Genomic DNA, 23,893 nt, shown 5'->3' on the forward strand with positions numbered 1-23,893 from the left:
ACAAATTACCAGAACTACTAGCAGAACCTTAAAATAAAATCACACTGGTTTTCATACAGTTGAAAGAATTGAAATTCTTTATCAAATTCTGTCTGCTACAGGTACCAAATTTGAGCTTCTCTTCCTAAGGCTGCACTGACAGCACTAAATCAATATGACCTGGAGTGCCAGTAAGATGCTTAAAGCACCCATAGGCAGGGGAGCACCTTCAGCTTTACCTTTTATTTTCAGGGGTATAGCAAGTTTCAGCCTGTAAGTGTTTGTCAGATAGGTGTTTTTCAGACGTTAAAGTCTCAGTATCTATTGAAGCTAAATACCCCCTTTCCTGGAAAAGAATTAAAGTATCCTAAAGCAGTACCTGATCAACATCAGATCATACTGAAAAATCTAAAAAAGGTATTTGCTTTTTGGCTTTAACAGCAAAACACAAAACGTCTCCAACACTGAGAATATTTAGTAATTTCTGATATTTAGTCATTCTACCTTCAGAAGACACAAAATTCTTCCTAATCTCAACATTGCTGCTATTCTATGAAAGTTTTCAGTACAATAACATTTTTAGTAACATAGCTGCTACTATTAAGGTATTGTATATGCTACTGTGGTAGCATACCTATGTCACCAAAGTGCTTGTATAGATGTCACATTGTCAGCAGAAGTGCTCAAATCTACTTAGCCTCTATTTCACAGGAATAAGAAATTCTGTCAGAAGGAAAAAAAAATATTTTCATCCAGTGTTTTATCTCCACTAGGATGTGCAGTTAACATGCTATCCAGTGAGTGATGGCATCTTTCATTACTCAACTAGACTCCTAAAATCAGTTCTGCAGCTGATTTTATGACTTCAGTCACCTTCTAACCTGATCATGACAGCTGAGCACGACTTCAGTCACCTTCTAACAATATGAAAAAGATACAGATTTCTGCCTAGTGCTATATTTATAAATTACAAAAGCTACCACAAAATCATTTATGGAAACACAACCTAACTGCTATTTCTTGATTCCCTGCCTCGAAGTAAAGTTCATTGAGGGAACTGCTGAAATAATGCATTGAATAAGAAACAGTTTTACCTAGAACATTTCAGTAGACAACATACTGTGTAAAGCTCTACATGAATTATTTGTGATTATGAGATATTATACTATGCATGACAAATCTCACCAATACAGAAATCTGCATATAAATGAACCAGTTTTTAAAGATGAAGATTAAGATTCTTTATGATGTCATACAAAAAATATTTCAGCCATAGCATTTTAAGAAACCAATGTATTTTCAAGTGCGGATCACATTCTCAAAGCCACAAACAGTTTAAGAAAAAACAAACCTTCAAATTTGCAAATGGAGAATCTAACAAGTACATGATAAGCTCCATGAGTGAAATATCCAAGCTTAACTGACATACTCCTCCAGAAAGAAGAGTGATCCCTAGGAAGGTGACACATTTTGATTTACCTGTCAGACTTCATCTCTTCAAATACTTATCAGTCAAAAAGGTGGCAAGAGAATTCAGAATCTGAAACTTCTAGATTTCATAAATCTGAATGTTATCTCCAGGTCAACACAACTAAATCAGCAATTTCATGAAAACATGGATAAAAGCAGTACCCATCTTTTATAAAACAAACCAATTACAGTATTTATATGGTTAAGTGAGAAACCTGGGCTCAAGTTGCTTTCTCAGTTTATTTCTAACCTGGTATCTGAATCACTAAGTATCAGATTGGGACAATAAGGCTGCTTGAATGGGTTCCTTGTACAGAAATGTAGCCTTAGCCATAGATTGTTCAGCTTTACAACAGGATGCACAATTAGACAATACTTCCCTGATGTTCTAGACTGTGAAACTTAAAACTGCTGGACTCAATGCTGTGCTGTCTGCTACATTTGTTCCAAGCCAGCTTTCTGGGCCAGATTACTCCAAGGACTTAGATACAGAGTTTCCTTATTTTGAAGATCCCAGACAGACTTGTGTAAAAAAGAGATACCAAGTTGCTTTTATCAGCCAAAACAGAGAAATTAAATTGGGATGCACAAACACTTTTGGGAATATGCGGCATTTTTATTCTGAACTTGAAGACCTGAAACACCAGATTTACTTTTCTTTTTCTTATTTTAACATTATGCCACTACAGATTCCTGCACCAAATTGCAACGGTTCACTAAATAAACTCAACATCATGATGGAAGCATATAAAACACAGTTTCAATCCAACCAAAACCTCACAATCAGACTTAGGAAATATGGGCTAGATTGCCCGATGTGCAAAGTGCTTGGTAGCTCTCTCAAACACACCTAACCAAAACCTGACAGTAAAAAGCTATCTTGAGACCTACTGCCAGCTCTTTTTTCATTATATTCCCTATCTTCTCTTTGAAAGAAAGGAAGTGGCAGGCAAACACTGATTATGGATTTTCTCTACTAATTTACTTTTTCTTTATATTGGATCAGTCTGGGCTATTTCCATAGAGACTAATAAATGTTTATGAGTGATTCCTTGATTCCCACAGAGACTATGGCACATTTGCAAGTTCCCCAATTCTTTACAAAACAAGCCCAGAAAAAAAGCATACCATGGGGAAGAAAACAGGTAATTCAATACATATACCCAGCAAAATTTAGCATTTGTACTCAGCTCTTGTTTGTAGAAAAGACAATCAGAAAGGATTTCCCCATGGATAAAAAGCATCAAGACTGCAAACCCAAGGAATTGTGTATGAGAAGGCATAGAGTTGAAAGTTTTTACAGTTTTCATTAATTCAAACATCTTGTCACTGAAGATGAAAGAACCAGTGAACAAAAAGTAATCAGTTTTCTCATTATTAAAACATAAGAAAAAGCTATTTGAAAACTGTGGTCTGTTTTTCTGGTTCTCATTGTCTCTCCTTAACAGTTAAACCACTGGACAACAAAATGTGAGGCAGAGAAAAGCAACTGTGAAAATTTAGAGAATTTTTTTCTAAATACAGTATTTCAGATTTGCATGTATTGGAGCATGTTGAAGGACTAGAAATTCAGTCTTCCATGGCACACAGTACCATTGTTCCAATGACCAGGAAACTGATGGGAATGATTTAATAAACAAGCTATTAATACCATAATGACTACAACTATATATCTGCCATCCTAACTTACACACTGAATTTCTCTTCTGTCTCAATTCTTTGTCCATTACTGCCAATATTTTAAACACAGATTTTAAGACCTCATAATAAATGTCTCCTTACATGCAGTATTTCAGAGGCAGATATGGTCTTCATGTATAATATATATAATTTTTTTAGGAAACTATATTGAAAGTAACCTAGCTTAGAAGCCCTATCAAATTGACATCTACACAGCAAAACAGTGATTAAGAATCCCATTTAATCTTTTAAGTTAATTTACCTGTTGATCAGTTGATGTACGCTGCTGAACTGCATCATGGCTCACAGAGCCTTTTTTGACTTGTATCCTGCCAGGTGGAGGAGGAGGAATCACACCTGAATATGAAGCTGGGTTATCAGCATCTGAGGAATACAAGGCTGTGTGTCTTGACTCTTGTTCATTCTTTGACACAACAAATCTGGGAAGAGGGAGGTCCTTTACTGTTAAAAAAAACACAAAGCAGGACATTCACTATACATAAATATGATGTTTAAAAATAAAAACACTGTTCTATTTTGAAGTTAAAATTTCTCATGTGACTCAGTTCCTTACACACTGAGACTGCTGCTATAGTCAAGCCAACACTTGGCAGCTGGAAAAAGCAAATACCTATTCTGCATTAGACTTCAGGATTCCGCTGCCCAAGTTCTGACTTTGGCACACCGACATGACTTCATATTACTCCATCACAGCTTTGCACCACAACTGTACATTAAATGCAGCAGCAACCAGATAACCTGGATTTAGCTCATTTTTTTGTTACATTTGTCAACATTTCATTACTGAAGCATGATTTTCAAAATTTTTCTACCATTTCTAACACATACCAAGAACTAGGGTCTTCATATAGAATGCTTCATCTGCAAAACAAATGCTGAAATACTGCCCTATATTCAGCATTATCTTTTGGTGAGCTAATGTCATGTTCATATTTACAAAAGATAATATAATCTAGTCGTACCAAGAATGTGACTATTGCTTAAACACATCTATGCATACTTTTCTACAACAAAAGCTGAATTAGCTCATTTGGAATACTGGAAATACAACTGGAAATATTCCAGTGTCACCTCAGTTGATATGAGCAACTAAAATGCAAAGTTTCTACAAAATGCTAGGAAGCCCATTAGCTTAATGTACCATGGTTCAGAGTAGCCCAACATAGAAATAAGACTATGTAAACCTTCAATTTCCCACTGCAAGATTCCTACTCTACCATTTTTCTCCCAACTGCAATCTTCTTAGTGTTCCAATTTGAATAAACATAAATTGTGAATTTGCTGTACAGTTTATTTGGAAATTATGTCTCCAACACAAAACAAAATACAAGCATGGTTCAAATTTAATTTCTCTTGCTGACTGCTTACGTAAATTACTTCTGGTACTGAGAATGAGTCAGTGGTACTACAACTATATTAAAATACAAGATGAAATTGCATGCTGTTTATTTCATGAGCATTGTACCCCATGCTGCAGCAGTAAAGTGACACAACTAAACAGCAAACCATGGCCAGCCAAAAAGCGAAAAAAGCCATTGCACACAAGTGAAAATGTGTATGTCTGCCAAACCAGGAAAATACAGACAGCAGATGATCCAAATGACATAGGGGAAGTCTGTGCTATTGGCTGTGCCAGCACAAGTCACAAAATAATAGAGAACTCAAAAGAAACACAAAATATTCTACTGTCTTCTTTGAAAGAAAGACTAGATAAATATAGGTTTGTTTAGCTGTACTAAGTTCCTACGTGACTAACCTGCTATTTTTACCTCTCTCCTCTCTGACTTTTTCCAGTAACAGCAGAAAAATCTCTTTTCAACACTACAACATTTGTTACCATTCAGAAACCCCTCAATTATAAATGGGAGAGCTGTCATGAATGGAACTAACCCTTGATATTGAGTATATTAAAGAGTTCTCTGTACTCTTCATCCCCACATCCTTCCTAATATTTTTTCCACCAAAACCTGCATTTCATACTTAAAAAATAAATATTGCTTTGAAATAAACACTGCTTATTCATGTCTCAATTTTTAGCTTCCTGGAAGGAAAATCTTCTGAGACAAAGGAACAACAGCTTTGGAGGCTTGTAGCATAATAACTCATGCCAGTATTCTTACTCTACTGCCCATCTGAGTAATCAAAAGAGTACTTAATCAGTTGGACTACACTTATGTTTGACCTAGTATTTAAAATTTGACTGAGTTTCCACTCAGCAATTCAGATAAAGCAAATTCCTTGTCTACTGACAAGACACACAAAAAAACAAAAGGAAAAAGTACAAAGGCGAAGGAAATTCCCATGTTAAAAGGATGAAGAAAATTAAGAAAATCAATGCATAAAACATGCAAGAAAAACATGCATAAAATTGACAGCTAAAAAGTAAATGTCCCAAAATATAAGCTTCAACTAATTTTAAATGTCTGAAGAGACAAAGAGTATACAGCTTAGTTTGGGATGGCTCTAACACTTCATCTTCAAGATATCTTGGAGATAGAAATGTGCAGAACTAAGTTAACAAAGCTCAGAATCATTTTATCAGCCTGCTGCATTTTAGTTGTTGAGTTAGCTGTTACAACAACACTTGAATCATTCTAGAAGCAGGAAATTCACAGATAGGACTGGAACCACTGCAGCCAAGGCAACAGACCATAGCTAAAAAGAGTTAGGGTAAAAATAAATGTTCTCTCTATTGTACTTGGTGTATTTCATAGCCTTGGAACCAGTTACAGAAAATTATTCCTAGAAGTTCAAAAATCATTACAAGTATTTCTAATATTGTCATGAATCAAGAAAATTATCAACATGAAACTGAAGTTCCAATCACTGTTAACTTTTTAGCAACGTATTTTATATTTTGAAATTAATTCTGTACCTTCATTTAATTCTTTCCTTCAAAATTCTTGTGATTTTTTTTTAATAGAAAAGCTCCTTCTGGTTAAGGTACCTTGCATTAAAATAAAACCAAGATTATAAAATCCCTGAAAAAAGTCTACATACAGATTTGTCTTTCCCTTCTCCAAAAGGCATTTTATGAGAAATTCCACAATTGTTTGATCAAGTTCCAGTTTTATGAGTATTAATAGTTGAAGATTGTTTTTCCAGCTTTCTGATTTTAGGACATTCTGCTACAACTTGCTAAGGCTTTAGTTTAGGGAACACATCAGGAAAACTGTGTGTTTATAAACACACAGTGGCTTATAAACAGAAAGGGACTTGAATACTAACAAAATGTTGACTAAAATAATGCACTTTTCCAAAAAGCTACAATACCCCATGAAATCAGTATAAACAGTTTGTATGAGCCTAGAATAAACATAACTGTGAAAGTATACACAGTGATTCATTTTTTTTTATAGCTTTGTCAAATACTTCAGTCATATCAGATTGTTTTTAACAGTCTCCTTAATTTGCTGTTTAATTTATATCCTTTAGACATAAAAACCTCCCAAGACTTCTTTTATTTACTAGCATATAGAAATCATAGCATTATTCTACAGACATGAAATCTATTAGGAAAGTCATTCTAAGGCAAAACCATGCTCCAAAGTTATTTTTAGCTTGTGAGCTGTGTACAATAATGCACGGGCTATAGTGCCTTAAAACTCATTACTTCATCCTCCTAAGTCTCTTTTCATCTTAGAGAACAACAAGGACATGGATCCACTTCTCTCATTCAGAAGGCTAAAGGAGAGCCTCACATCAAAGCTCTTCCTGCAGCTCTAAGCCATCTTTCTAGAGTAAGCCTTCCTCCTGTTTCACCTATTTCACCACCCACACCTTTGAAGACCTTTGAAAATAGGGTAACAGGTGATTTGGCTGACAATAGACTTCAAAGATCTTTTACAGGTCATGTTTTGCACTAGGAAAAAATCTTAAACTAACCTTCATATTGGCTCTTAGAAGGGAAAAAACTGTCAAACCAAGTGCAAAGAAACAATGTTAGAAAAGATCACCTTCCGTCTGTCACAATCAAGGCTTTGGAAACCCAGCAGCTACAAAAGCCTGCAAATGTCGCATTCTTCTTCTCCTTCCAGTTCACATTACTCCTCTTAGTGTTTCACTCAGAGGACATGGCACACAACTTCTCACATCAGTAATCTATAGAATTAACTTGCTCCTACGTAGCAAGGTACAAGTTGTTCATTCGTCCCATGGTGAATGCAGTACTTATTCAATGAGTAAGGTATTTCAACTTGTATTTACTGCACAGTAAGAAAACACTCTCTCAGTTTCTCTACATTTTTAAATTAGCAACACAGATAAAAATATATCCCACTAATTTACAAGGGTACTCTGTAAGAATATGTAAGCCAACTACCAGTAACTGCACTCAGCAGCTCAATCCTCCCTCCCCCAATCCTGTGGTTACCTGTATTTAAGCTTTCCACTCTTAGAGGGAGACCAGATTGGGCCACAGCAACAAGTTTCAAAGCAATGTAAAATTGACTTCTTCCGAAATAGCCAAGTCTTGTTGCACCACAGAGCTCCATAATCTGAAATGAAACACAGTTACTTAAAGAAAGAAATTTTAAACACAACAGCTATGAAGATTTCATACATTTCAGAGTAGCATGCCATGTTTTCAGACATACTGAGTACATCCCGCTCCACAATGATGACCTGCAATCTTACTGAAGGGCATTCCAGCTTGTGCCAGGTCACTGATAAGATACCAAGCATGACACACTCCAAATCAGACTCAGAGCTAAATGATCCAGACTGCCTTTTTATCTACTGAGCAGTCTCGTCTAGACTGCAATGTTCCAAACGAGACACGAAGATGCTCTTGGAATACCACAGTGAAACACTTGTTGAAGTCAATGCAGATGGCATCACTGCTTCTCTTCCCTCAACCACAGTTCCAGACAATCTGGTAGACAAGTACTCTTGGTAATCCTAATTACTGTTTTCACCTTCATATGCCTAGAAATGGCTTCTAAACAGACTGGCTCCACAATTCCTCAGGGATGAAACTGCAGCTGACCAGCATGCAGTTCCCTAAACAAATCTTCCTTTACATTCCTGAAGATGACTGTAACACCTTTCTCCAGTCACTGAGCCACAACCCTGACTTCCACAACTATTTACAGAGAAACATGGCTTGCAACAACATTAGCTAGCTCTCTCAATATGCTCAGAAGGATCCCATCTAATCCCATGGACTTGATATTTCTCGAGAGACCCATCATCTTTTTGTAATACCACTAGTTTCTCTCTTTCAATCTCATTTCAGGCACAGAAGTCCATGAGACTTTGCCTGTGACCATCAGTGCAGAGAATCTCAGACTAATTTACATCCATGAGCATTAATTTCTGTCCTCACCAGTTCTGAGTACAGAGGAGCCCTAGCTGCAGGCAAGTTCCAGCTAAAGACGTGAAGTTTCACACAACAATAACTGAGCCACCCAATGCACAAAGCTGTTAGCCTGTATGCTTCAGCACCACCAGATCAGAAAACAGACTTCAGTAACTCTATCCAATGAATCAGATGGGTTTATCAACTACAACTGAGCCAGATGCAGCTCAGCAAAAAACTACTTGGTTATCTCTTTGCCATGCACCAGGATTCTGGAACCTCATGGAAATAAGCTGCCGTAAAACCCATCAATCACAGGAAGGTGCAGGAAGTTGACAAACACTTAGTTCCAAAAAAGTCACAAGAGGATCAGCAGGTTTAGGGTTGTACGTGCAGCTCAAATCCTGCTGGACAAAAAATATTGCCTTAAATCAGTCATCTGTGTCTGCATCACACTTCACACATTGTCCCACAGCTCCTCTGTTATGTGTATTTTCCCACTGTAGTATTTCTGCAGCATGATGTCTGGAGAGAAGTCAGGGGATCACAGGGCATTTTCCAAAATCCACTGAACAAAAAAAGAATTCAATACAGTTGAATGCAACACAGTAATTTCAACAGGTTGGTTAGACTACAAAAAGTTCCACCCGGAAAGAAGTCACAGTGTAACTGTTAGTGACAGATAACAATTCAAATAAAAACTGAGCCATTGACATTTAAACCTTTACTCAACCTAATGCCAGAAATAATCATCCTGAGTTTAAATAACTAGCAGAACTAAAGGAGAACTGGGAATCAAAACCAGTGTGACAGCAAAAGCAATTCTTTTTAAAGCGCTGTATGCTGGAAGACTGATGGAATATTGAAATACTTGACTACAAGCAAAATAGAAAAAGCTTGTGGATTCAGTGGCCTAGCACCAACAGATGGGTTAACCAGACTTTTATGAGTCTTATGAAAAGAAGCAATGATAGAGGCATTTTGAGCTTATGGAATCATTAGGCAGTAATGGCTTTGTGCAATTTTAAAGTCACGGCTGAACTACAAACTACCTTTTCTTGGAGCTCGTCAGTACGGCCAGATAGATAAAAAACTTCAGTTAAAAACTGAATTAATGACTAAGCTACTGTGACAGGTTAAGTTTGAGAAAGGAAAGGAAAGGCAAGCATGGATTCAAAGTAAATATATATAAATACACCAGATGTAAGTATCAAGAAAAGCAAAAAACTAAGGATACAAAAAAAAAAAACCAAAACAAAAACCACCCAGTCCTCCCCACCCACCCCCCTCAAAAAAGAATGCTCTGCTGCTGCTGAACAAGAGGTGTCAAATCCATTCACAGCTAGCTAAAGGAGTCCTCTGTTTCAAATACAGAATATAACCTAATTAGAAACATGACTAAAGGTTGAGAAAAATCATTAGATGCAAGCATCTAGTGGAAACTCCTCTGCTGAGTGACATCATGCCCAAACATACTCAAAACAGCATACCTGGAAATTCCCTGAAGCAGGATTTAAACAAGAAACAGGTAATAAGTTATACTGAATGGGGGAATAATAATAAAAATTATTAAATAACTGTTTCTCTGAGATTTAGGGCTTTCATCTGCTTAAGAAGAGAGAGGATAAAGAATTTCCCTAAACTCTTCAAGGAATGCAGAGCCATCTTCAAGACAAAATGCTTCACAACTGTTTTAATCTTCCTAGATATAAAGAACCTGAGGTCACACTACTGCAATTTACTAGAGTAAGGCAAACAACTCAGTAAAGCTCCAGAACTGTTGAACACCCTCAATAAAAAACACCAAAAAAAACCCAAACAAAAAATAAACAACCAAAAAAACCCAAACAAACAAAAAACTCATAAAACCACACCTCTGTGCAGTAGCTGTGAATTACTAAATTGCAAGCTCAGTCATCATACCACAAATATGTAACAACAGCATCAGAAATACCAGGAGTTGGCAGAAACCAGACATGGCTGGGAAGCAGTATGCTGTTAAAGGGCACTGTTTCAAGCAGATACCTTCTAGAACCCTTACAGATTTCAAATAACAGGCCCCTGAACTTAAAGAGGTTTGTGAACTTTTACAAATGCCAGGTGAAGTGGAACAAATAATTTCTCTATCAAATGCAGTGAAACACACTTCCCAGAACTCATGAAATCTCTCTGGGAGTGTCTTCCAGAATATCACAGTCTCCCTGCCCCCAGGTTCTTCTACAAGGCAAATGAAGCCCATTATCTGTAAATATTATTCATGCAGAAGTAAAACAGTATTTAAACAGGGATGACTTCAATGCTAAAACAATAAATGAAGCAACATACATGCCACCTACACAGTAAAGATAAAAATATTTCATCTGCTTGGAGAAAGTTACTTAAGTACCTACTGTTCCATACCAGAGGGTGGCAAGAGGCAAGAGCTGAAGACAACTTTAGCAGGCTGGAAGCTAAAACAGATATGCTGTGTTCTCATGGGAGGGGGAGTGAACAAACTTAGAGGAGGACCTTTTGTATCATCTCAACCAAACTAGGACATTGTTGATTAAAAAAGAAGCATTGTTGATTAAAAAAGAAGATTATAAACATGAAAATTGTTAAACACAAAGAAACCCTACACAGAATCACACAATAGTTGAACTTGCAAAGGTCCTCTGGAGATCATCTGCTCCACTCCCCCTGCTCAAAGCAGGCTCAGCAGGTTGCTTTGGACTGTGTCCAGCTGAGATTTTGAGTATATATATCCAAGTAGGGAAACTCAACAACCTCTCTAGACAACCTCTTTGAGTGATCACCTTTACAGTAACAAAGTTTTCTCTTATGTTTAAATTTAACAAAGACCATGAACAATTCCATGTAAACCATGCACCAGAAATACAAAACAAGTTCTCACATTACTATACAATATATATTTGATACAAACTTGAGTTAAATCAAACCATACAAATATACTCATGCTTCAATATTTAGAAAAAGGCTTTGAGTTTTACTGTGCATATTAACAACCTTTAAATGAAAAACAAGCATTACATTTTAGAAAAAGTTGTTTACTTAAGATACAAAAAAGATAAAAAATTAAATATATCTTGCTTCAGTTTTGTTAGTTAATAAAAATGTAACTGATTGTGGACTGATTTTAATTCACAGTTTAAAATTTAAAAATGTATCACATCAATGTTATTCCTGTATCCCATACGCAGTAATTCATTGATGAGTTTTCAAACTGAAAACATAAGACAGAATGTTTTCCAACTTAAAACTTTATTGGAATAGAACCTCAAATTGGTTTCTAGAACACACTGTCCTACAATGATGCTGTCCTGAAGTCATGTACTCCACTCACCTCAGCTACAACAAAAATTAGGCACATCTCTAAAATGTAATTCAGAGACGTGTGATGTAAGTTGAAAAAGTTTCTTCATCATTGCTACTGTAGTGGAAAAAACCCCTGACCATCCCTACACACTGAAGAACTATGAAAATCTTCTTCACTCATTTTTTCCTAGCTTGAATACGTTTCTGTCCTTCCAGTCTGTTATCTTCTAATTACATTATTCTGCAACTGCTGTTAGATCGATTCCTGTCACTTCATTTATCTCAATCTACCTCACTAATCGCTGACCACAGACTGGCAAGTTTTCCAACTACAGTCTCTCACCTACTGCCAACTGGACAAAGCAATACTGATTAGTCTGCTAATATTAGTTAGAATTTTTAACTTCTCTTCAAAGATATCCCTTGACAGGTAGCTTCACAGATGCAACAGCTGTTGCACTGTGCAACAGGAACAAGACAGAGAACTGACAAAGATCCTTCTTTTGATGAGCTATATTTAACCAAGTCAAGTCTCTGACCCAGTTCTTCACAGGGCTCCACAAAGCTTGGCACAAGGTGAGATACAAATAAAAAAACAATTGTAGACAGATAAAAAAAGAATGCCACTAAAAGAAACAGTCCAAGTATTACTCTGAATTCTATGTTTCAACACATCGCAAATATTTCAACAGTCTTACGTCTATCCAAAGATCAATTGCAAAATGCATCTATGAAGGATAATGAATACTGCTATATTTAATATTCAGTCAGTGTGAAGCAGAAAATGTTCATGTGCTGCTGAACAGCCAGTGTAAAATTACCTCTAATATGTACATTTATCTTGTTAGGTACTTAGGCATTGTAGTAAATATAGTTAATCAGTTGCTACTAAGAATTCCAAGGCACAGAGTATATTTAGGGCATTGCTGTTCTCGGTTGCATAACAAATAATAAGGTTTTACTGATTGTTCCATGAAGATACATCTCAGTCAATTTCACAAACCTGGCTTCAGCACACAGGCTTTGAAAGAAATAAAACCAATAGTGCTGGAGGACTAAGACAACACACGCTCCCTGGCAGTGAACTATTTAGAGTCTCTTACTGTCTGAGCTCCTCCTAATACTTCTCTGCCCTTGATTTTCACACTGCACAGATCCACAGTAGAAGCAGACTGCTAAAATGCCATCAGGAAGAAAAAGCTACTCATCTGCTTGGACAATTAATTCTCTATAGATACTTAGAGCTAAGATTTCCCATTCTACAGGTCATTCCAGGGTCAAACATACATCTGTTTCAGTTAAATGAAATTTCAGAATTAATCACATCAGAAATAATTAGCTGTTCAAAAAATGACCCAGTACTTTAAGGCTCAGAGGAATTATTCTGCCCCTGTACTTTGGGATCTGTTTTACAAGTATGCCCACTCCCTGAGTACAGGTTGTCAGATCTGGAGTCATGCTTTCACTTTGCTAATAGAAAAGTAGTGAAAATCACCAGAAATTTAAAACTCTGATTTATGACAGATAAATTCTTAACAAGTGAATACGCTGAACACCACACACACACACACACAAAAACCTCACAGAACTTTTATTATTGGTGGTGCTTTTTGAAACAGTTAGATTTAGGTAATTGCTGAACTTGACCCATTTCAAAAGCTGTCTGCAACACCTCTTGTTGTTCCTGGTAACATGTAGATTCCCAGCGCATTAACCTCATTTATTAAAGACACTTCCTAATGCAGTAGTAGCTTTTTGATTTTTCCATTTGCAATCAAAATTTGTGGTCTTACTAACAGCTTCTGCAAAAGCTGTTACAAGCTCTACACATGAATCTGACCTGCAGAGTCTCTCATGCAGAGCTCTATGGCTCTCCAGAGGTCAGTAATTCCCTTCTGATTTGGTAGTAAATGGCAACCACCACCTATCAATCCACAAAGATAAGGTAGATGCACCCTACCTGCAACTATAAGATCCTGACATAGAGGATCCATTTTTCCAAATATCTAGAGTAATTGACTGTCCTACTTGACTACAACTCAAAGAAAATGTTGTCATACACCCTCATAAACAGGGCAGAATAAAGAATTCTACACCCTTCTGATATGTTCAGTAGCACCAACAAAGGAAAATACAGATAGCCAGATGAACACTCACTTAGAAATCCTCCTAAGTAAAAAGTCACACATGGAAGACTTCAAGGCAGAGTTGCTCTTTGCTTGTATTAAGACTTTCTCTACTGCTTTTTCTTTGGCACAGTAGGTGCTCATGAGAAAGACACTTTAGAAACAGAAATGGTAATAAAGTAGCCAGAAGAACCGGAAATTTAAAAAAAATCTAAACCAGCAAAAGACAGCCTGGGGAACTACAAGAAGCATTTCTCATTTTTGATGCATAAAGAGAGGCTCTTTTAAAGTGAGATATTCCACATACCTGTGTTCTCTTACTATGTAATTCTACATTACTGCTTAACCTAAATAGCTCCTCCCTCCTCTGCTCTCAGCTGCAGTTCCCCATTCCTGAGCAATAACTGCTGCTTATCTGTCTGGTCACACAATGTGATTACTCCACTCAGTAAGCCAACAAAAAGTTATTGTGTTAGTTATTTTCTCTTTTATTAAACTGAATCTGTCTACTGTACAACCAACAAACACCTCAGCAGAGCTTCAGAAGTTATTTACTCACAGGCTTTATTTACAATAGAAAAAGTACAAGTTTTTATGAACAAACTGCAATGAATCTTCTAGCATGTATCTCTCACTGGTCAACATCAGATAGCTGGAACTTGGTTTTTAGGTTTGCAGCTTATGTTTTTGACAAGCAAAGCCTGAAGTAGAAATGGCAAACAAGCCCCAGCTGGCACACGCAGAATTACATTCTTCGTCTGTAATCTTTTGAGGCACTTGGTCTTATTCTCGCAATAATTGAAAGTCCAGCTGAATACTTATGAAGACTAACCAAGTTAGTCTTCATAAGTATTTTCCCTAACTTTAAGCACAAAAGTATTTGCCCTAACATTTGCCTAACTTTAAGCAAGCAAACTCTTGTTTGAAGCTCTACCGATCTTCAAAACACAATTTATCTTCCTTAGCATAAAAAAATGAATGGAATTAATTGTATTTAATTATCAAGAATCATCTAGCTTCAGCAGGCACTGGAGAGATACTTCACATATATTCTAATTGTGGATACTCCTATCATGCAGCATTAAGTTGAATATTTTTCCCATAATACTAAAAGCTGAAGAGAGGAGCATTTATACAGACATTTTCATTCTTTTCAGACCTTCTCTATAATTGAAGTATTCCAGTGATTGATATTTTTTGCTAATAATTATTTTCTTGCTTTTTCAGTTTTAACATTTTCCCCACACATCACCTTCCATTATTATGCCAGAACAATACTAACACAGGAAAACCCCAAATGAGCACAAGCTTCTGGTTCTTTTGCTAATGTAAAATGAAGATTAAGGCATTTGCTGGTCCCAGATTTAGTGGTCATGCTGTGGCCGGGACAAATAGGACTGTCCTGGTCTGTTCCTGTTATTCCTGAGCACTTCCATGTTAAGTTTATCTGAAGCTACTGTGTCAATTACTTTACACTCCTTTGCCATCCCAGTCTTTTTTTTCTCTGAGTATCAATCTGAACACTGTTAATTAGTTACTTACCTTTGCACTGCTCTATTTCTCCCACTGAGGCCAAGAAGCCTTAACAATATGTCTATCAAAGTTTAAACAAACCTTGGTAAAGTTCTAAAAACTGCACAATTACAGAGCTGCACTTGAGACTCCACTGTTAACATTAGGTCTTAATTTCTTTTAAGATGCTTCCAATCAGAAAAACCAAGTCATTCACGCTATTGTAACAATAACAACAGACTTTTCTACAAAATTCCCAACTACTAGTCTGCAACAGGAGTATGGCAGCACCTAATGCTAAATTGTACACAGCTCAGTCCTGGTCATCCTTTTCTGGGATTACTGAAGTTGAAAGATACGTTCAAAACAGCATACTCACTGCTCTGTTACCATACTTCAGACACATTTTAGACATCAGAAGTCAATCATTCCAGAAATTCAGGTCAGACTGTCATCTTTTTCAAGTCTTTTAAGCTCTCAAAAAACAGTTCCTATACATAGTCAGACATGCCTAAGTTATGCTGTATTTTTTGTATAACAAGTGTAGGGATAATTTAACTCTTCAGACACTAACCCCAGGTGGAAAAACAAGCAAGTCATGAACATGATCACCAACCTGGCACATTTATTTAGAAAGAATGACATTGCTGGCTTAAGAATATCCTTATGGTCAACAGAAATGCTAAAGGAAGGAGAATGAGAGGGAAATATACTCTTACATTAATCATTATTGGAACTGCAGTGAGAAATCTGATAGTCAACGTATTTTTCCCACACTCACTTCTGACTTCAAATGAATTTAAAAGAACAGCAGAATTCCATTCTGACATCTAGGAATTCTAGAAGAAGGACTAACCTAAAACAGCAAATATTTATGACCAAATAGGTAGGAAACTTGTCTGCAAGGACTAATATTTTGAGGGCTAGTAAATACAATTGAAAAGTCACAGAGACTGCCAGCAAAGTCCTGTAATTTCACAGTATCTGCAGTAACATTTACTGAAGATTAGACTAAGATGAAGGCATGTTTGCCATTCTTCACAGTCAGTCAAGTACTTAAACTTCTAACACAAAAGAATCGCTTTTACTGGTAAAAGATCAAATTTACAATCCATAATTTTGTAGAGTCAACTTGATTCTAAGACAGCTACATTTGCCAAAGGGCCTGATATTTCCGATTCTAGAATTCTATCCAGTAATGTCAAAAAGGATATTTATCACCTCTGCTGTCATCTGACACCATGTTTTAAAAGAAAAGAATAAACTGTTTTCAAACTAAGCTGAGCTGTGATACTTGAAATTATCTGAGCGCTGTGTTGGCATACAGAACTATGAACAAATTATTTACTACTAAGTGACTGTACAGTAGGAATATCAATTTCAAAGGCTCAAAACCAATTACATCGAGAATTCCACTAAAAACAAATGTAAGTCTAACAGACTTAATCTAAAGTCCTAAAGTCTTGCCATAACTTCCTACCTTTTGTTTCAAAAAACAATGACTGTTCTCTTCCTAAATGCTGCAGAGATATGAGACCCCTCCAACTAATTAACTGTAAAAATAATTTTCAGCCCATTGCAGTCTCTGTGAAAGTAACATCAGTAATGCTTAAATAAACATTTCTACAATAATTCTGCAGAAACTCAAAGCATAATTCACAGGATAAACAGCAAATTAAAAGCCATTCCTGGCACTAACAGAAAGTAGACTCTTATGTATCTCATCAGTACAGGGAATCAAAGCTAACCTACTGCTCAGCTGAGAAGAGAATACTCTATTACAGTGACATTTGAAGGGAAAAAATAGGTGATTCACAAATCAGATATTTTTAACTGCAGATCCAGGCACTTACAACAGGTTTTTAACAACTCTTGTTTACTACATGAGGACTGGGATACAGCATAATATATGCATGCAAACATATTTTATATGAAAATATATAAACATGTAAAATTATATGTAAATTAGGTAACATTATGGTTGTAAGTCTACTGATTCATCCATTTTATGGTGCTCAAGCTAAAAACATACTACAGATTAGTAACAAAATTGCTATAGTTAGCAGTATCTACACTGGAATAATACCTTGATAATGACCTGTTGTGAATATTGCCTCAGACGAAGTCTAAACTAATTTTATATCTTTTCTAAATGACATTTTAATATAAGATTTAAAATAACAAAAAACCCTCAAACAAAAAGTATGAGTTGGATTAAATAGTGATTTTTTTTCATTTTAGCTTGTTACAGACTAGTTATAGATCAGTATAAGGGAAGAAAGCTTTTCACATAGCATACATTTTTTTTAAAGATCTAGAAGTGCTATTGTTTTAAATATACTCCAAATTCCTATGACTGAAAGGAAGGCATGAAATTTGCCATGTATAAGGAATTCTGATTTCTTACCCCATCAGTTCTGAAAGAATAATAAATTCAGCAAATTAACCAGAATGATTTTGAGTCTTCTGCATGTCTCTACCAAACAGGCAATCCTAAGCATGCCCTGGCTCAGCTTCCATTCCAAGTTGGCACTTAGTAGACTCTACTGATTTGACACACAGGTAGTCTTTCTGAAGGAAAATTCACTGAAACAGTAACTGCAACAACTCAATAATTGCGAACAAGCTGTTATTTTCTTAGACCTCTTTCTCTCTACAGCCATTCTCCAACAAAGAAGCCAACATTTTAAATCAAAAACCTGCAATTTCATTTTGTCATGTTCTGCCTATGGACTGTAATTCCATTTATAATTGTGCTGCCTGTCAGCAAATGAGCTCTGGTATTTGAGAAAACCACCACTGCATCTTCTGTTCCCTCTGTCTGCAAAAACTGCCACCCCAAGAACAACAGAAGGCAGCACATGCCTGCATCTCAGAGTATGGACTTCTCAATGAAGCAGCTGCATCATGGGCACTCACTTTCTTACAACTTCTGATGTGAGGGCAGCAAACTCAGAGAGTTAAGGCAGACAACCAGAGTGTAATTTTTCCTATCAATGAAACAAGAAGAAGCAAAACTAATCTGTCCATAAAGACTCCTTAAAAAATGAACAAAAAGCTTGAAAGTGGCTAACAAGAGCCAAAATAGCTTTACACTAGGTTTTTACTGGGCTAATGGAAGCTTACTGTAATTGAAGTAAGTGGGCATAACCGTGTGATTCATCTGTCAAAGACTTTCTAACGCTAAATTAGAAGTTAGGTAACATTGCTGTACAATGCCAGCACTGAAGATGACAGTTCATTCATTTTAGAGAAGATATATGCCAATACTCACACATTTGTAGTTATATAGTAATTTTGTATTTTAAAGCAAGATGCTCTGACTCATTAATTTCAGATGAGTATCATATGCACCACTGACTTGCTTCTTGTCTGGTGAAGTTTCTGTGATTCATAATCAAGAATACAAATTCAGAAAACATTCTGTGATTAACTCACCTAAGTAAGAATTCTACAAATCAAATGGAACAGCTACTATATTCATTCCATGCACCAGTAATGAGTTTCACAATATATTTTTCGGCTAACTGTAGCTTTTACAAGCAATTTCCCCACCACTGCAGAGACACCAAAAACTGACTTTATTAGCATAAATACATGAGTGTTTTAGGTCAGATGTGAAACATGCCTTTGAAGCCAATTTCCCTGAGCACGCTCCTCCGTGCAGCCACTCCAGAACAGGCAACTACGTTTCTTTTGTATCAAGGCACATAACTAATCCCAGCTAACATCCAGTGCACAGGACCAGGCTGGAATTCCAGCAAAGGGAAGCTCTTGAAGTGCATAAATATGGTGGATGGCAGCCCCTCAGGATCACTCGTGTTGTGTCATGCTGCTTGCACACACAAACACCAACGCACATGCAACTGGGACACAAGATGAGGCAAGTGAAAACGACATTTGACACAACCTTCTAACTTTTGGCTGAACAAGCTCCCTGGACCAGCCCACTGTCTGTTCAAAGGAAAGCCAGAGACAGCTCCATCTTCCAGTGCTTTAAGCTAAAAAACCCCATGCCAGGTCACAACTAAAATATCCAACTGCTCTAGAACAAAGAAAGTTCTCTACTTCCCCTCTGTCAAAGAGTTTTCCTGCCTCCTTTCTTGTGCTAGCACTGACATTCATTCAACCCCACTTGCCACCTGATACAGAGTTATAACCAACAAAAAGCTGTGATCAATTTTCTGCCCACAACAGCACTGGACAGGCACGAGTGTCTTTGCAAGAAGGAACACAAAGCTGAGGGAAGACAGGAGCACCTTCTTCAGTGACAACTCACCATTAGATTTTTGTCAGCTGCAATGTGACACCACACCCTGAGAGTGATCTGAAGACTCATAACTGTTGTGAAGTAGCTGGACTTCTTACCCCAACACATGTACTATTATTCACTCTTTTATGCAAGCCTTCTACCTTAATGCTCATTTCAGGGATGTGCATACAAAAGAAGAAATGTGGGTTAATAGAGACTGGTGTTCTGACACATGCATCTTTGGTGTGGTATTTTATTCTGATAATAAAGCTGTCCTTTTGTAGATGTGTACAAAATACACATCTAGCTTTTCTTTTCCAGGACGCTGTAGCTCAGCATACAACACCCGTAACTGTTTCAGTCTTCTATATGTTCATTTATCCCCACTAAACAGGCAGCTGACAGTGTCTCTCAGAGGGAGAAATGAAATTGATTAGGAACAATGAGACACACATTTGATCCTGTGAGACAGATGTCTCACAAGGACACAAGTCTGCAAAAAAGCCTACACATATATCCAGCCTTTAGACAACACATTTGCAAGTAAAACAAGTTACGAGTCTAAAAATGCAACTGTCAGACATTTTCATTTGCAATGGAATCAGTTCTGAACTATTCAAAGGTACCTACAAACCTGTAGTGTTGAAAAGGAAAAACTACAAAGTAGTTCCTCAGGACTACTTGGTCCCCTTGAGCTTGAAGAGCGACCATTTTACGCTGCATACACTTACAAAAGTACACCTACAAAAGTACTTAGCATTCATGTGACCAGTACTACACTCGCATTCCAGGATTATGTAAGGATTGGGTAACTGAATCGAGTTCATTTCCCCACAAGCATCAGGTGCTTCAAATGAACAGGTAAAAACACAGCACCCATATGGTCAAAAGAAAATTCCACGTCCTTCATAGGGTTTATTTCTTAAGCTATTTCATCTTGAGGTTTAAGTTACATAGTCTCAGCTTTCAAAGCATCAAATGCAGCTTCCCTTTGAAGAACCCCAATACAATATATTCATCCCTGTGTTAATCTGGTGTAGAGCCATACCTTAAGAAGAATGCAAAATAACTAGACAACTGAATTACTTTCAAACTATGAGGTACTTTAGAGATGACCAAGTGTGACTGCACAAGATATTCATAATGGGTCAAACTGCTAAGGGCATTTCAACTTTCTTCGTACTATTTACAGTCTCATTCCTCAGGCAATCTAATACCGTGTTTGCCATTTTAACTGCAAGGTTCTCCTTGAGATCACTAGAGTGATAAGCCAGGTCTGCTTCTTGAGTTAATTTATTTAGGACCCATGGAATGACACCCGAGTAGTCTCTCTTCTTCAGATGCAGTCTTTGCAGGAAAATATCTGACCTCCTCTGCAAAAGATAAGGATATAATCTGGGGACACTTGTTTTCAGAATTCCAGGTCTTTTCAAGTTCTTGCAGTAAATTCCTGCATAAAATAAAGTCTCTAGTACTAGCATACTATAGACTGATTCAGACAAGTTTTATGTAAAAGAAATTTCTAAATACAGCAAAGATGTAAACATTCACTTTCCCTGGGATGATTTTTCTGAAACTGGCTGGCCACACACAAAAAGCAGCCATGGGTGGCCCTTGAGAAACCTTACTCATAATAGAGCATGCAGACTCTCCTACCATTAAGTCCAGTCTAGCAAGTCAGCAAATAAGAGATTACTGGTTTTACCAGGAAGAACCATTTCTTATTCAATCCTCTTCCACTTCACTGTGTCTTAAACTCATTTCAACTAACCAAGCTGGGAGGCCCAAAACACACCAACAAGTAACTCTAGTCAGTAAGTGTTCTCCTGGCACTGAATTTCAGTATCCTGCAATTTGTGTTTCTAGCAACAGTGAGTTTAATACTTTGTTAAAAGGGCTGCTTATCTCACTAGGCTGAGGATGAAACCGCATAAAAGGCGGCATGGCTTTCTAAATACCGCTTTACCCACAGCAGCTTAAAAGACTATGTAAACTTTAAAGCACTAACAATGACAGAGGGAACTGCAAGAGCAGCAAATTATTACAAATAGCTGCTCATAAGAATGGTTCACTGGGAATACGTTCCTCAAATAATCACATATGCACACCAAAGCAGACTCGCCCTTTTCTACGCAGGTGGTTCCGCAACACTGCTACATGTCTTGGACATAGCCTGGCCAAGGAAGTGCTAAAACTGTGCACATACATACTGCAAGTATGGGCTCGCATCAGCCTTAACACCACATTTTTTGTTATTAGAAACATTTGGCTGACTACAGGTAAGTTAATACTTGCCAGCAAGTGATGTCCAAAAAAGACTGCGTGGTTTAGGTAAAGTGGACCAGTATCAGTAGCTCCCAACACAAAACCAGATTTCCCTCTATGCTGTTCATCAGCAGATCATGGGGACAATCTCACTCAACCTCAGTTTTACACTCTACAGTTCTCACACTGTGGATGGCCTCTGTCGGTATGGAATATTTTCCTACCAGTTGCTGGACGCTGTCAGCAGAGACATCACCAGCCCTTTCCCAGCCCTGCAGGCAGAGGTGCATAAGGGGAGAGGGGGCTGGCACAGGCTGCACAACTCGCTGTGCTCCGTGCCCTTCTCTCGCAGCTGGAGGGGCTCAGGTGGCCGGTCACACAACAGCTCCATCCTACTGTGTCCAGTCCTGGGCTCCTCGGTACAAGAATGACAAGGAGCTAAGAGAGTCCAGTGGAGGGACACAGAGGTGATCAGGCTGTAGAGCTCTCTTATCAGGACAGACCGACGGAGCTGGGCCTGTTTAGTCTAGAGAAGACTGAGAAAGGATCTCATTAATGCACATAAATACCTCAAAGAGGATGGTGCCAGGCTCTTTCCAGTGGTGCCCAGCGACAGGATGAGGAGCAATGGCCACAAACTAAATCACAGTAAGTTTCATCTCTACACGAGGCAGAGCCTCCTTACACCGAACACTGAACAGGCTGCCCAGGGAGGTCGCGGAGTCTCTCTGGAGACACCCAAACCCCACCTGGACGCGTTCCTGTGCCACCTGCTCTAGATGACCCTGCCTCGGCAGGGGGTTGGACGAGATGATCTCCACAGGTCCCTCCCAACCCCAAAGATTCTGTGATCCCGGAGTCCCCGCGGGCGGGACGCCCCCCGCCCAAGGGCTGCGGGGCGGGCAGGGGGCGCGGGCCGGGCGGAGGGGAAGGGCAGGGCCGGGCCGGGGCCATCTCGGCTCGACGGGGCGGTGCCCAGGCCCGCCGACCCCCGGGGGCGCGGCGGCGGCGGCCGTACCTGCATGACCACGTCGTTGGGCAGCTGCGCGGCGCGGAAGAGCTCCAGGACGCGCCCGTTGGACGCCACCTTCTTGGTACTCTCGGTGTCGCAGTAGGAGAAGAGGTCGCAGTAGTAGCGCTGCTCCGCCTCGCTCAGCGTCATCCCCTCCATCTTTTAGCGCCGCGGACCATCCGCATCCGGCGGCGGGGCCGGGGGCAGGCGGCGGTGGCTGTGGGGGGGGCACAGACGGGACACACGCGCCGCCGGCGGCCGCGCGCGGGCGGCTGCTCGCACCTTCCCCCCGCCGCCCGCCCGCCCACCCACGCGGCCGCGCGCCTGCGCGCCTCCCCCGCGCCTGCGCGCGCCGCCGCCCGGAAAGGGAGGCGTGGGGAGCGCCCAGCGCCGCGGGCAACCCACCCCCTCCGCGCCGGCGGCGGCGGCGGAAGCGCCGGGCCCAGGGGCGGGGCTAGCGGGGAGGAGGCCCAGCGGCGCTGCCCTCTGCCCCCGCCCTGCCCCGCGGTGCCGGCGCCATCTGCGGCGCCCTGGGGGCGGGGGGGCAGCGGCAGCAGTAGCAGTAGCAGTAGCAGTAGTAGTCCGTGGGCCCCGGGCCCACTCCGCGGCCCGGCCGTGCGCCGCAGCGCCCCCTGTGGGTGTGGCGGCGCGGGGGAGGCCCCCGGGCCTGAGCTCGGCGGGGCGCTCGGAGCCCGGTGCGGGGCCGTGTCCCGCTCTGGCTCGGCCGGGACTGCACAGGCCCCCGGGGAAGCTGTCCAATGTATCTGGGGATGATCAGCTGCGCGACCGTCCCGGCTGTCCCGGCTTAGTCAGTCGTGTGAGAGGCTGAGGCAGTGCGAGCGGCTTCCCGAGCCTGCGTTCACAGAACGACAGAAACAATTCGGTTGGAAAAGACGAGATCATCGAGTGCAACCTATGACTGAAAACCACCATGTCAACTAGTCCATGGCACTCAGTGCCAT

General features: G+C 39.4%; 1 protein-coding gene across 10 annotated transcripts in view; it reads right to left on the reverse strand.

Moving 5' to 3' along the window:
* The window catches only part of REPS1 (RALBP1 associated Eps domain containing 1), a 64,750-nt gene extending 41,571 nt beyond the window's left edge, over positions 1-23,179 (reverse strand). For all 10 annotated transcript variants that reach the window (XM_066546891.1, XM_066546890.1, XM_066546893.1 and 7 more), the window contains exons 1-3: positions 22,938-23,179; positions 7,523-7,646; positions 3,392-3,591 (exon numbers count right to left, since the gene is read on the reverse strand). In XM_066546891.1, coding sequence (XP_066402988.1) covers positions 3,392-3,591; positions 7,523-7,646; positions 22,938-23,090 — 477 coding nt within the window. In that variant the 5' untranslated portion in view covers positions 23,091-23,179. The remainder of the gene's footprint in view (positions 1-3,391; positions 3,592-7,522; positions 7,647-22,937) is intronic.
* Positions 23,180-23,893: the final 714 nt, after the last annotated feature.

Source organism: Molothrus aeneus, chromosome 3, assembly GCF_037042795.1.
Source record: "Molothrus aeneus isolate 106 chromosome 3, BPBGC_Maene_1.0, whole genome shotgun sequence".
NCBI lineage: Eukaryota > Metazoa > Chordata > Aves > Passeriformes > Icteridae > Molothrus > Molothrus aeneus.